General features: G+C 41.5%; 1 protein-coding gene across 4 annotated transcripts in view; it reads left to right on the top strand.

The window, feature by feature from the left end:
- The window catches only part of LOC115379562 (coiled-coil domain-containing protein 148), a 28,408-nt gene that overhangs the window by 5,192 nt on the left and 7,937 nt on the right, over positions 1-15,279 (top strand). For all 4 annotated transcript variants that reach the window (XR_003930257.1, XR_003930256.1, XM_030080272.1 and 1 more), the window contains exons 5-10: positions 560-651; positions 991-1,142; positions 4,660-4,755; positions 4,860-5,041; positions 5,590-5,728; positions 8,892-9,098. Coding sequence is in view for 2 of the 4 variants with exons in the window: in XM_030080272.1 (XP_029936132.1) it covers positions 560-651; positions 991-1,142; positions 4,660-4,755; positions 4,860-5,041; positions 5,590-5,728; positions 8,892-9,098 (868 nt within the window). In the remaining 2 variants the exon portion in view is untranslated. The remainder of the gene's footprint in view (positions 1-559; positions 652-990; positions 1,143-4,659; positions 4,756-4,859; positions 5,042-5,589; positions 5,729-8,891; positions 9,099-15,279) is intronic.

Here is a 15,279-nt window from a genome sequence, read left to right as displayed (position 1 = left end):
TAGGCTGGATGGGAGGGCAAAAAGAGGACAAAAAAGGAGAAGAAAAAACCAAAAAGAGAGAAAATAAGCCTCTGAAAACTAGAGATAGGTGATTTAAGATGGTTTTCTTACAACAATGACATTGAATAAGAGTAGGAAAGGGAGAGAAACAGAGGGAGGTTAGAGGAAGTGTTACACTTTTTCTTCAGCGTGCTGAGGCACAGGCGTGGGACTAGGGCCCCAACGGTGTCATGCGTTGTGAAGTGAGAAGGGCAGCGCTTGCTCTGGGGTGCAGCATGTTGGCTGCATAATGACTGTGTCTGAGCCACCCAAGGTTAATGGTGTACACAACCGTGAGCTTTAGTAATGAGCCTAGTCATAAAGATGTGCTACTGCTGCCAATACTTTATACACATATAGCCAGATAAACTGCCATAAGGCACAGTGCAATATGGGAGACAGGCAAGTTTGTTTCTATGGTTACACTTCTTCTATTTACATTCATCAAGTGTGTATGAATGCAAGAATATGGGGGAATGTAGTAATATATGATGCACTTTTCTCTTATTCCTTGCCACAGGGAAAAGAGCAAGACTGACCTGCATGATTTTATAAGGCAGATGAGGCCAAACAGTAGAACAGACACGGCTATCTTCTCACTTCAAGATTATGGTAGGCTACACCCCAAGTACTTAGAGATGCACTGTACAAAACTAATGGTTTATTGAAGTGAAGGGTCTATATACTCGACCGACAAGGCAATATATCAGTGAGGCGGATGGGATGAGAAACATGACTTAAGCATCAAATTTTGTGCTTATTCCATTTTTTGTGTGAGTTGAGTCTAAATGGTCTGCACTTGAATTGACCCTTGGCAGTTTTGTATTGTGCACAATTTAAATTGTATCTGTACAGTATATCACTACCACCAACATCAGTCTCCACTGAGTACCATGCTAAGGTGTGTGTGTGTGTGTGTGTGTGTGTGTGTGTGTGTGTGTTGATGATTAGACCTGTTCTTGGAGAGGGAGCGAGAAGCGTTTAGGCTTGCCACAGTGGAGCCTGTTCATCAGCTCAGGGATGACCTGTGCTTCAGACTGGGTGAAGCACAACACCAGCAGCTTATTGCACATCCATCAAACTGTGACCAAGTGCTACAACAGGTAACTGTGTGACATGAAGTAAAGACCTTTCTGTATGTCTGTACGTCTACCGTTGGAGACATGGTAACTTCTGCAAGGATGATTTCCTTAAATGAGCTTAATTTCTAAAAGGACAGCAGGGTTTCAAATGTTATTACAGGGTCACATCAACATGAGCTGTTGTTGACTGAAAATAGATTGATATAGATTTTTGCAGTGTCTTCACTGAAAAGGGGAATATTTGGGCCTTTGTTTACCACATACAGCTTGCAACTTATATCCTTGCCTCCTAGTGAACCATTTGGCAGTATTTTATCCCTTCAATAGACTCCAAGCTCTCTGCCATGAATCTTTGCTGTGCTCACTCTCTACAGGTACCAAAATAATAGAGCCAATTCTGCAGATCCAACAGAGAGTTGAAATAAATCACACTCCTGCTTGCTCACACAAAGGTCTCTGCTTGCTCACAGGGCTGTATTCACTCTTCATGGATCTGCTGTTTGTTAGAAATCTGCAGTTCCTAAGTCACCACTCTTAAGTTAATTCTGCCTTTGACTCCCAGAAGCTTTTTTTTCATGCTCAAGAAATGAATGGTGAGATTAAGGATCAGGCAGGGGGGACATGTTTGAAAGCAGACCATACTGAGAGGGGTGAACTGTCTGCCAGCCATTTTGCCTCCCCAGCGTGGCGCACTCATCCTTGTTTTTCCCATGCCCCCCTCTCCCAACTTTTTCAGGCTGGCCACACTGGCCTATTCAGCTCCCATCATCTGTGTGCATGGCCACAATAATGCAGATCCCCTTTGCCTCTCCCTCGCTACTTTTCCTTTTACCTCTGTATCTGCCTTTGTTTTGCTCTTTGTCTTTCAGTCACAACAAATCAGAGATACCTTTTTCAGATCAAAGCTCTTATGGTCACCATGGAATGGCACTCTTATGTCTTTGATTTTATGTATTTCTTGTAATAACTGGATGTTGGGACGGGACATGACGTGGGGGTAAGACCATCCAGAAGTGTAAATCAGCAGGAAGTCAGTTAAGGGGAGAAAGACAGTTTTATTTGATGGGATAAGTAGAGGGGCAAAATTGTTCAAAAATTGGTTGAGGTTTCATTGGTAGAATTTTTTTTTTATGTATGCCCGAGGTCACCATTAAAGACATTCTGAAAGTAGAAATCATGGGATTTCATATCATGATATATTTAATTACAGCTTCATTCTTTGCTGACTTGTATGAGTGCTTTAAATGAATCTGTGTTAATGTCTCTTTAAACTGAAGTACTTTCTTCCTTCCATCCAACCATCCATGCATTTATTTTCTTTTCACTTATCTGGGTCATGGTTATGGTGGCAATAATGGTGACACATGAAAGCAAAGCAGCTCAGACATTCTTTTCCCAATTAACTTTGTCCAGCCATTCCTATGGGATCCCAAGGTGCTCCCTAGCTAGCTGGGGGATGTAGTCCCTACATCGTGTCCTGGGTCACTCAGTTCACTGTGTCCCATATACTTCAACTGAATCCTCTGCAGGCCGAGGAGTCGTGGCTTGACTCCAGGCTCCTTTCTGTCAGGCAGAGTGAGACCCATCACCCTGCCGAGCGTCCTCATTTCTGCCACTCCTATCTGCAGTTTGTATCCCCAGTCCGGAAATACTGAAGGCTATCAGTGTTGTTTTTGTGTCATGATCATCTCCTCCGTATTATGTCAATTACAGAAACAGTGCCTCTTAATCAGCAAACAGGCGCGGGGATCCCCGTTTGACTGAAGAACCACACAGCTCAGTTTCCTTGGATAAAACTAGCCAAGACGTTGGCGAAGAGACTAGATTAGACAAGGACTCCTCTTGAGCAACAGATATCTTAAGGGGAATGTTGGACCAAAAAAGTGAATTCCATTTCTTATAGGATTCTTATAGAAGAATGAAGTCGGCACGTACATTAATCAACAATCAAAAGGATGGATGACTTAGATTCCACTAGTTTTCTGAAGAGCACAAAACACGAACATATTTTAGCCCTTAGGTTTTCTTCAGATCATGTGAATACGGTAACAAAGAAGTCAGGGCTTCTTTGATGCAATGTATTCCAGTCAGAAAAGAGAGTCTGGCTGATGCACAAGCCTGAGATACAAGAGGAACAATGCAGATTTTGTTTGGTTGTGGGACAGAGGACCAACTCTTGGCCTTCTCACAGATAATTTCAGGGGTCAAGAGAGTTTCGCGAATCCTTCCTACATGTGATTTGTGGATTTGGAAAAAACCTCCCAACATGCTCTCCAAAGGATCCAATGGGAGACACTGTAGGAGTATGGGGCACCAGCGTCACTGCTGCAAGCTATTTAGTCCCTCTTCACTCTGTGTTTACAGTGTTGGTATTGAATTATGCTAGGTCAGGGTAGGTGTCACACAAGGGTGTCATATCCCCTCTTCTCTTTGTGACATTCATGGATTAATATGAAAGTATAGCAGAGCTCTGGAGAATGTCAATTTTGATGACATTAGGACGGTATCTGTGCTGTTTGCAGATGATGTCATCTTCAGAATATGATTTCTGATGTGCACTGGAGCAGTTAAACAGTTTAATAGCCGATTGTACGTGCTCAGGATGAGGATGAGTACCTCTTTCACTCTTGGATAAAAGTAGCCAGTTTCATTTAGGTGGGGACTGAGCCTCAAATGCAAGAGTTCAGTTCTTATTCATGAGAGGGGAAGAAAAAATGTCACAATGACAGTTACAGCAGTATGTTAAGATTTGTATTGGAACGTGACGGTAAAGAGAGAGCTTGATTTACTGGTTGTTTTTTGCTACAGCCCTCGCCTATGGTCATAAACTCTGGGCAGTGACTGAAAGAATGAGAATCTACTTTTGTTAAATCATATTCTTCTCAGTTGATCACTAAACACTGGTAATGATAAGGTCTGTAAAAATGTAAATATGACTCTTTCATTTGTATGGCTAAGACCACCTTCTGCTAGCATCGCTTTGAATCTTTATTTCACTTTTGTGAATACTGCAGAGAAACAGAACTAATTATTCACTTAGCATCGGTGTCTGGATTTCTCTTTCTGAAGATCTGGGGAAGTAAAGAGGGAACAAATACTTGCTACTGGTGAATCACACTAATGATACATGTTTCTGATTCCAGGTAACTGAGAGTACAGGGAGATAGGAGATCAACCATAGACTGTGGGCTTTTGATATAGATTTGTGGGAAATGAGCAGTGTGAAGGTGGAATAGGGTAGTTTGCTGTTTCTTTTTGGTGTACTCCTACACAGTTCCCATCTTGATTACATACTTGGAATTTCATCAGAGATCCCTTCCTGAAGCATAATGGATATGACAAGAAATCTTAGTATTTCTTGATAGTAAGGACAAGATGTCGAACTTTTGTTCACAGTATTTTGGTTCATGTCTAATCTAACTGTTTAAATCTGCTCTTTTGTTTTTTGTTTTTTTTTTTCTGGGCAGCATTAGGTCAAACCATGTGATTTCTCCAAGACTATTTTTTTTTTTTTACTGTTTTACTTTGTAATCATTAGGTAAACTTTGTGAAAGACCAGCAGGATGACATCATCAAGAAACTTCATGCAGAATACCTGGCCTTGGAGGAAGAGATCACAGCTAAAGGCTTGGAGGTAAGTTTCTCTGGGCTAGTTCAAGATAGCTTTCTGCCTCAGTAGATAAACAGGCTAGACCTCCATGCTATACATTTCAAATCCAACCATATTGTACTGTGCAGGATTATCTTAATAGTACTTCAGACAATCTGGTAAACATGGAGCAAATTCCTGAGGATGTGTTGGATGCAGAGTGCCCCTACCCAGAACTGAAAGACTCCTTGGTCCAGACCTTCCACTCCCTGTCAGAAAAGTACCAGAACAGGCTCCATTGCCTCCGAGAATGCCTGCAAGGATTGGATAGGTAGGCCTGAAGACTAATGAAGTTCCACAACTGATTGCAATCTTGCTTCTTTTTCCTTTCCAATTGATTATACATCAAATGAAAAAAAAATGTTGCGATTTCTGCAGCTAATATGAAAGAAGAGAGTAATGACAATCCCTTCACTGTCTTGCTGAATCTCAATCAAAAGAGGGTTCTAATCGTATGTACAGACATCCATTTTGCTTGAGAGAGCAGCGTAGATAAGGATGAAAGATGAAAAACTCAGCATGACATCAGCAGCATAGTGGCACAGTGATTTCTATCCCCAGGGAAGCAAGCTGTTGAACAAGTACAGTCACATGCAACAGGAATTTAATAACGCCAGTATTTCATCATTTAGTCATACTTTGACGCTTATTTTCAAATGGTTTCTATACACCATGGTGCATTTTGTCACTATGTTCACTCAAACAATGCTTGATGTCTAAGTGAAGGAATTCAATCTCACACATTGATAGTATCACTTGTTTTACTTTATGGCAATGATTATTTATGCTCTTGGTTGGATGTCTGTTCAATCTGCACAGGTTCTGTGGCTGGTGTGCAGATGACCACCTACGCTTCCAGCTGACAGTGGGTCAGTACACTCATGACATGCCCAACAGCAGAGCCCTGTACATGGATATGCTGCAAAGACTCTTCCCTGAAAAAAACAGACAGGAGCTGGTCAGTAGTTTGTCAAAGTTTGATGATGTGTGTAAAATGAAATTAGAGGGTATAGAGTAGACTACAAATGATGTTACAGTAGACATAGGCCTACTGAAAGTACATAAACAAGCATATTTTCAAGTAGGCATACACACATTCACCACTCTGAGTGCAAGTTCTCTTTCTCAGTCTGTAGCACCCATGCAGTGTGAGTCCCAGACTCCCTGGTCAATGTAACTCAGTGGCATGAACAAAGCAGACAGATGAGCTTGGGCAATGATCCGCTCAACAGGCTGCAGGATGTGCCATGTCACCCGCTGTGGACAACTCCCTCACGCCACTGCCTTGCATTGCCATGACAACCGCCAGCAACCCCCACCCCCTCCCCTCTCTCCCTCCACACCTCCTCCCTTTCCACACCAACACCCAGGGACCTGTCCTCATATCAGTTCCAGCTGGGTGCTGCATTTAGAGCGATGGTCGTTCAGCCTCAGGAGGCTGCAAGAAGGAGAGCTGTGTTTCCCAACACTTTTTTCTACACTCTTCACTCTCCCATAAATAGACCCAGAGTCAATGGAGTGCTGACTCCACCTAATTCAGCTATTAGTCATAATTAAGCTGGCTTGCGTGCTGTCTGAATCGTAGATGGGATTGCCGAAACCCCATTTAAAAAGTGCTTAAATTGAGTTCTGATGTCAATATACATCAAAGAGTTTTGATTTCCTGGAGTGTTTTTTTTTTTTTTTTTTTTTTTTTTTTTTGCATAGGTAAATTCTGTTTATAATTTAACTTTGTAGTTTTAGAGTGAGTGAAATCTAAATTATGTCAATAAGTTCTGACTTTGCCAGTATACAGTAACAGCTACAGATGCACACAGTCACATGTAATCCACCAGTAAACAGCATATTCTGTGCCTGTTAATATTCCAACTGCTCCATTAGACAGTGTGAAAAAGACATGATATGACAAAATGAAAAATGAATCCTGCCAGTGTTTGGCAGCCACATGCTTTGGGCAGATATGTCCCTTGTATGGGCTCTGGTAGACATAATTCCCATTTGCTCATACATGAGGGTCTATTGTAAATTCTAATAGTTAGAACATGAATTATAGAAGTCATATTATTAATATTTTCTATGGAGTCAGTATGTCTTAACCCCATGCTTCTTTTTTGCTGGATTTTCATTTAGAGAACTGGAAGCTGCTATGTGTGAGCTTTAACATTTTTTTTTTTGCTCAATTGGCATCCAATTCAATCCACATTCAATCATTTAGGGATGATGGCATCATTTTCTGCTGCTGTTGTCAGTCTTCCTCAAATTCCAATGCAAGATGCAGCAGTGCTGTTTCCTAGCTGGATAGTGGGGGAGACATATTGCCACAGTTAATGGGTTTGTCCAGTGTAACAGCTCAAAGCCTTGGTGATAAATCTACTCCTGTGTTCTCAGTTGCCAACATTGCCCATTGTTTTGAGCGTTTTCCTATTTTTGTAGGTCCAAAGGAACAAAGAGAAAAAATACACTGAAATGCTTAAAAGGCTGCTCTGCTGCTTTGATTGTGCAGACTTTTAATTCAATGCAGACATTTCAAAAGCATGGCCGCAAGAATAGTTTGAGAGAGAGAGCCCTTTTAGGAGTTTGACATTGTGCTCCCTATAAAAATTGCTTTTGTGAAACTGTCATTTCAGTTTCTCTCTTTGACCTTGCCACAAAATATTCCAGGAAAAGAAGAGCAGGGAGAAACTGATGGTTTGGGTTTGACTGGATGATGACAATGTCTGACCTTATTTTGTCCTCTGATTCCCTAGCCATTAGAATATAAGACAGTTGTGATAATTTCTTACACTAGCATGTCAAATCATGAACTCGAGTGACACTGCACTGTCTCAACAAAATACCACATGATATCTGTCTGTATTCGTGTTGATGATTTACAGTAGAGTCAACTTCTGATGATCACTTTCAGATGGTGCTATCCTCTACCCTATAATAGTGGAGTACGCCCCCTGCTGGATGAGGCTCATTATTGTCTGTGATGATCTTGTTGATGAGCTCATCACAACAAGATGTGGGAGGCCAATTGACTGCCACAAGGATTTGATAGTAATGCCCTTATAATGTTCAGTGGAAATAGATGAAGTAATTCATAGCGTTAACCTTTTTTGACATGGTCCATAAAGACATTTTTATTCTCTCCCATTCTATGGCTCACTCCTCTTAGAGACAGCACTATGCAGGGGGAATGTGGATGCAGCAGCTGAACTAATAGTGTCATGGCACTTTAAGAGTGCTTTTCTGCTCTCATACACTCTTTGTGCTCTGCGCAGAGACTGCAGTGGACACTTCCACAAACAAACGTGCATATCATGCGCCAGCATGCATGCATGCATACACACATGCACACATTTTGTGTCATGCTTCAGATTTTAGGACAAAAATGGCAAAGGTAGTGAAGGAGAGGGTGACAGAGTAAGTGAAAAACAAGAGATGGGTCTTCCTCAAGTTTTAAAGTTGCACAATAACAAACAGGATTTGCTCGGCTGCCTCTGGCACTTCTATTCTTTTGGCAGGTCTGTCAGCTCACTCATTTTCAATAAAACCAGTCAGCCGTCTAATGCCTTCCCACCGTCAGTTAGCCGCTATTAGCCCATAGATGAATATCATTCCCTCCGTTCCAATGAAGCAGCCAAGTGATGCTGCCTCTGTGAGCTCTGACACAATGATGAATAGCTACAGGCAGCCCTTGCACAGAACGGAACTGTTTTCCTTCAGGACATTTCACAGCCAGGAGAGAAAGTCCATTTTATGCAGCAATACATCCTGAGCCAGATCTGACACAGACTGTTTCCCTATAAACTTTGGTCCTACTGCCATTACCATATGCAATATTTCATGTTGGGGTCTTGATGGAGTTCTGTTTGCATGCCATCAGTATGGCACAATCCTATATGTAACAGTACAGGGTTTGCCATATGGGCCATAGCACCTGACTCTGGCTTGAAAACAATGTGTTCTTCATAACCATTTTTTTAAAAAATTGGTGTAGTCGGCTATTTTTGCTTGATGTTTATCATGATGTTAACAAAAGCAAGTATGAAAACAGAAAAATTAAGAGAATCAGTAATGTGTTTGTGTTATACCACAGGCAGGCAATGACCTCACTGTCGATCTTACTCTTCCAGATTGAGCATGAACGTATGTGGGACTGGCAGCGCTTCACCCAGGCACAGCTGAGAGTGGTGGCCCACAGCTGGCAGCGGGACCACGAGGAGCTGCTGGCCAGAGCCCTGGTCACTCTGGAGGAGGCGAGGCAAGCCCACCAGGAGGAGCTGGAACTCCACAGAGACCGCCAGCACCAGCAGGACATCTGCTCCCGTCTCAGAGACAGGGTTAGTGGAATATGTCCTGTACTTTTTCAAATCAGTATCTAACAGTATGCAGGAACCTCAGATCCCCTCCAGAGGCTGTACATTTATATCATCGGTTGTCACATTCAACAGAAACAGATATTATGGCTCAAGAAGTACTTTTTTATTTTGGCAGTCATGCCACAGTGTTGTGCCTACAGCCCATCTTTACCTCCATTAGGAACTGGATCTATAACTTTAATATCATTTCTGCATATTGTTCAACAGCTCAGCCAGTATATATTCTCTGTGGTCTCCTTTTCTACACTTCATATTTCTATGGTGCACTTATTCACTTCTACTCGTAGACTGAACAGTATGGAACTGGTTTCCTGGATATTAGATGCCTGTATCCTTTCCCCAGCAGTCCACAAGGGAGGGTGTGTAGAGGTGTTAGTTGTTCTGAGAGATGGGTAGAGCACCAGACAGACGGTAGCGTCTGCTTGCCTGCCCATGTATATCTGCTGAGTAGGCTGCAAATTACGCCAGCGTGCCTGCCAGCATCTCATGCTTTAGCTGCCACTTGGGATGGGCTGTGAATGCAAACAAGCTAATAAGGATGGCCTTGTCTTGCTAACATGATGTAGCTGTCTCTGAGGGGTATGTGTTTGGGTTTGCAAAACAAACAAGTTACTCATACTAAAAATCCTCATGTTGTTATTGCAGCACAAGTCAGCGTTAGCCTTGCTTGGCAGTTTGTTGATGGTTATCTTCTCTAACGGGTTGATGCTTGTTATAAGGGATCAGAAGGGCTTTTTACTGATTAGATAAGAGGGCACTCTGACCTGCTGAGTTGGGGGTAGTGTGGGTCACCGTCAATGATATATGGTTGTATTTTACAGGTTAGTTTTCTCAGATAATATATAGTGTACAAGCTTTGAGCAGCAAGAAGGTCCTGGGTTCAAATATCATCCTTTCTACCTGGAATTTGCAAGTTTTATCAGTGGGTTTCCTCCAGATGCTCCAGTTTACTCCTACAGTTGGGAGTGCATTTGTCAGTGTGTTCACATACACTTTAGTGATCGGGTTTTTCCTGCCCATGTAAGCCTTTACTTGGGCTGAGAGGCTTTTTACGCTCGCAGAAGTACAAGAAAAGAGAGCTGATAAGGAAATTGACACAATAAACATAAAATGGTCGATATTTCCATTGATGACGCCATGTGTCTGTCTGTCTTTGTTATTCCTGTGATGGACTAGTGACCTGTCCATGCTGTTTTCCTTCCCAGTGCTCTCTGAGATAGGCATGGGCCCTTTGTGACCTTCACTATAAGGAAAATAAATGAGTAAGCTTCAGCTTTGTTTGTTTTCAACTTGTTTTACCTTAACTGGCCCAGATTGGTCTCTTCTCCTGGAAAAACAGGCTTATGGAAGCACAGTAGCAATGTATAGCATAGTGAGTCCAACCCACAGATAAAGAAACAAAACTAGTTTGTTAATTGCAAATACTTTGATTGATAACTGTTGATGTTGTGAAAAGCAATCGTGGTAGGTCAAAAACAAAAAGGACAAAACAGCAAAGTTGCTCCTCGCATCCCATCAGGTCAGCAAGTTGGGACAGTGGAAACAGGACTATATGAATGTAAGGAAACCCAGATAAACCAAGATTTCTGTTCCTCCTTCAAACATGAGGATGAGGATGAGGATGAGCAGTCTGGATCAATAATAAATTTGCTGCCACTTGTTGCATTTGTGCCGTTTTTTTGGATATGTCTCACAAGCGCAAACATTTTACTGCTAATCTCCTGCCATGACATAAGGTGTGTGTATAACCAAATATCTGTGAAATGCAATGCAATGCAATGTTTAACACATTTATGTGATGCGTATACTGCATGTTTGCATATTTGAGTGTGTATGCAGAGGCTCAGATGGACGCCTGTTTTCATCCAATCTTTCCTCCCAGTGCTTTCATTATCCCAGAGCAACGACACATCGGGGAGACAGGATAGATTCTCCTTCCGTTACATCTGCTTCTGTCAACGCTTTGTTTCTGCAGCTGCTGCCTCAGACCACAACAACTCCCCTGAATCGACCGTAATTTTTCCCCCCTCCTGAGATCAACTCTGTTTCTGCGCTCTTATTTTATTCCTATTCAATTATGTGTACTGTATGCTTTGGTCGAAGATCAACTTTGGCGTGCAATGTAGCTGGCCCATTACTCTCAGCAAAATATATTTCATGGAGGAATCATAGTCACCATCATGACTCATATTGTGAGATGTCCGCCCTCATTTGTCCAATTTTTTCTCTCTCCTGTTACAGATTGACATGGAAATTAATTGATATAGCGCTGATTCACTTACAATCGTTGTCACAAAGTAAATGTGGCATTGGATAGATTATTTACCAGTCATATTTTCTATCATAATGAGTATGCAAATATCCACCATCCAAATTTAATCTCCTCTGTGCAAGCTTAGGGTCAGATGAGTGCAGACCTGTGGAGATAAGCGAAACTTTGGGTCTCTGAGGCTCATACCTTGGGCATGTACAGATGGCTGCGGCTGCGGCTGGGTCTGTCCATCTGGACATGGACGACGTCAGCAACCATGCAGTAGTTGTTAAGTTTCAGAGGGAGTTTCAGATGGAGGGCTATAAACAAAAAAAAAAGTGTTGTCTTTCGCCAGATGGTATATATGACAAAAGGTATAATGAAAGGGATGAAAAAGACAATGGAAGTGGCCAGTTATTTTTAAAAAGTGAGATATAACTCATTTCACTTCAATTCATTATGGGAAGATAGAGTCTAGTTTCCCAAATCAGCTGCCATTTGTTCTACAATATTCTGGTAAAGGGTATTGTAATCAACTAGCATTGTTCTTGGTGTCGCTTTTTATTCTATCCTTTTATCCTACCCAAGTTTTCATTTTACCTCCCACAGATATCTCACTCTCAGATACCTTTGATGAGCCATTGTGTCTTCCACATTGGCAAATAACACACTGAGGGATGGCACATTACAGTGATGAGTTCAGGTGGGCAGGGGATGAGTGGGCCAGCAGAACATGAAAGACAAGAATCAAGACAGAAAAAGAAACAAGCATTTACACAAGAAAAGAGGCTTCCTTTTCATAGTGAGAGCTCTTTTTTTTTTGTTCTCTGGAGAACATTGCAATATCAATAACATTGTTACAGATTAATTTATACCCAGCAGATCTGTGTGTTCTCCCTGAAGTAATCACAGTCTAGTGAAAGCAGCACCTCTCAAGGCATTGGGTGTTAGTGGATCCCCTGTCACTGAGTGTTAGCGGTTCTGTGTGGGCGTGTAGCACTTCATCCCTCTGGTGGCCTGATGGACATGGCAGAGTCTCAGTAGGTGAGAGTGTGCGTGGGCTGCACAGAGTACTGTACTTCCCAACTATGTGAATAATTAATTGTTCATATCTGTGTCATTTGTCTCCCACAAAGGGCTGTACCTGAAAGGGACCTTAGAAACATCCTTTTGTGCTAGGTGTAGAAACACTAACACTACTGTTTCTCTTTTTCCATCTTCTAATGAACATCACTTCTTTCCCCTTGAGACTTTCTGTAAAATCACATAAGTCACTAATTCAGCTCCACAAATAGTGTAGTGCAGTCTCCAATTTGGCACTTTAACTTCACAATGGTATTTTACTGGGTCAAGATTACTTAGATGGAATGTTTTTGCATGAGCTCATACTTAATCAGGTTGCTCATCTGTTATAAATATTGAGTCTATCATACGTGACCTGGAATGGAAAACTTATTATAGCCCCGGCCATGACCAATAACAGAAGACATCCTTTGAACTGTAGAGTGATACTAACAAAGGATTTGAGCAGGCTGGGGTGTGCAGACAGAAAAAGGCTACCATTCTTTTGTTACTCTGACATTTCTGTGGTCTTTTTTGTGCTGCCATGAAAAAGGATGGTGTCCCATCTCCCATTGAATTCACAGAAAATGAGATTCCAGTGACAAATTACTGTAGACTGTACATAATGAGCATTTTATTCTCTTTGTGCTGTCTGAAATGCCCTTTCATCTCTGCCTAAACAAGAAAGACATACTGTACCAAATCAATTCAGTGATCGACTGCGGCTGTGCTCACACTGTGGCAGGGCTATAAAGATATAGTCCAGATTATCCTCTGACCTTAAATGACCATGTTTCATATAGCAATGAATGAAGTAAGACAGGTGTGATGTGTATATATATGACAAACAATTTTTAATACTACTTCTTACAAACTAGCTTGTACATCCTAAATATATGCACACACATACACACATACACACACACACACACACACACACACACACACACACACACGCAAGTTGTTTATATACCACATCTTTCAAGCAAGGTTCCCATCAACAAACACACAGGTATCTGGGCCAGGATGGAGCTTGATTGATGGTGCAATTATGTGTGATACTTATCCTGGATTTCAAAAACCCCACAGCCTCTCTAGTGTGATTTTTAATTACGCAACACAGAATCCATCCATGACAGCAGTTTCCCAGGTTGAGAAATGGTATGATGCAGAGTTGGTATTGATCAGCAGAGATGTAGAGACCAGCTTGGGCAAGTTGTTTTTGAGATATGGATAGTTATTCTTTCATGTATGGAGACCATAAACTTTATATAGTATTAAACATAGAAACAAATCATATCATCTATATTGTTACAGTTCCATTCTTTTTTAACTTTCAGCAGTGTGCATGTTTCAGTACTGAAGGAAACACTGCACATAGAGTGATGGTCAATGTGATTTGTTGCTCGTGAAAATATATTACCCAGAGATTCATAAGGCAGTGTAGTCACAAATGAAGTCATTTCCTCATTAGGCTTTATTCCTCTGACTGTTGCCTCTTTCCACATAATAAATGTTTTTCAATATCTCCAAGGAAAAAAAAAGACGTGGCCGACATTACATATCAGGCTGTATCTACATGAATCTATGAACATAAAATGAATATATTTTCCATGCTGTTAAAGATTTTCTATTTATAGAATTCACTGACTTCAGCACAAGCTAAAGTGCACAAATTCAGTCTGTCAGTATATATTCAGTGCATTACAATTTCAACATACCATACGGAAGCTCAAACACTGACACAACTTCATATTTTATTGCTCATTTGCTCATTTGTCATAGCATTATGGTTAGGTTTTCAACTTATAGACAGTATTTTCCTAAAGCCAACTTATCAAATAAAGTATTAAACTGAAATATATTATTATGGCATTTTAAATATGTTGATGCTGCATTAGATGCCTATTAAAGCATTTTAACTTTAGTTGTCAATTAAAACACCCCTGATTATTCTCTGATAATGAGTTTTTGGTAGGGCCACACCCACAGTTATTGAAAGCATAGCTGTGACCTTCATATCACAAGACAATATAATGCAAGACGATATTAGAATAACAACAGCTTAGAGAGATGCACAGCACATACTGACACGCTGTACAAGGGCAGCAGGGAATCTGCCAGAAGACAGTGGTAGTCTATACATTAAATGTCTGTACAGACCTTGCATGCACCCTAACGTGAGAAAACTGTTTGATTTCCAAAGAGGAGGCACGTCACGTCTTCCTACACTATTTCAAATGGCACTAGATTAGAGGCAGGATTGTCTCCCTAAGCCCTCTCCCAAACCAACGTGCAGCCAGTTGTTGGTTCTTTTCAGGCAGGCATCAAGTATGATTGACTTGATGATACTGCTGGTGCTAATGTGTGTTAGACCATGTTAATTTGCAGTTCTCTCCTACGGGGCCTCTTAAGCTCTCCACTGATAGATCTGTGAATCTGTCTGCCTGGTCGGTATGCACCACTTCAATACCCAGCATGCCGCAGGGAGGCTGCTGCATAACGAACCTGTCACTCACTCCCCAGCAACTGTTTGCGTGGGTCTGTCTTTACATGTGTGTGTATGTGCACAATGTGTGTGTGTGTGTGTGTGTGTGTGTGTTGTAAATGCATAGACTGTCTGTTTCCAGATGTCTTGCCGGATATGTGAAGATTACACTCCCTGCCAACTTGTGAAAGCGTTTTAAAGGAACCCAACATGCAAGGAAGGATATTCTTCCTTGTACTCACATAGGGGAGTTTATCCATCCAGGTAGTTCCTGTGTGATTTTGCAATGTATCCATCACATTCTTCCCTGTCTCCCAGCACCTCAATAAAGTGGGATGGAT

This window comes from Myripristis murdjan, chromosome 21 (genome assembly GCF_902150065.1).
Source record: "Myripristis murdjan chromosome 21, fMyrMur1.1, whole genome shotgun sequence".
Lineage (NCBI taxonomy): Eukaryota > Metazoa > Chordata > Actinopteri > Holocentriformes > Holocentridae > Myripristis > Myripristis murdjan.
The sequence above is the reverse complement of the archived record's forward strand: the minus strand, read 5'-3'. Positions and strand labels throughout refer to the sequence as shown.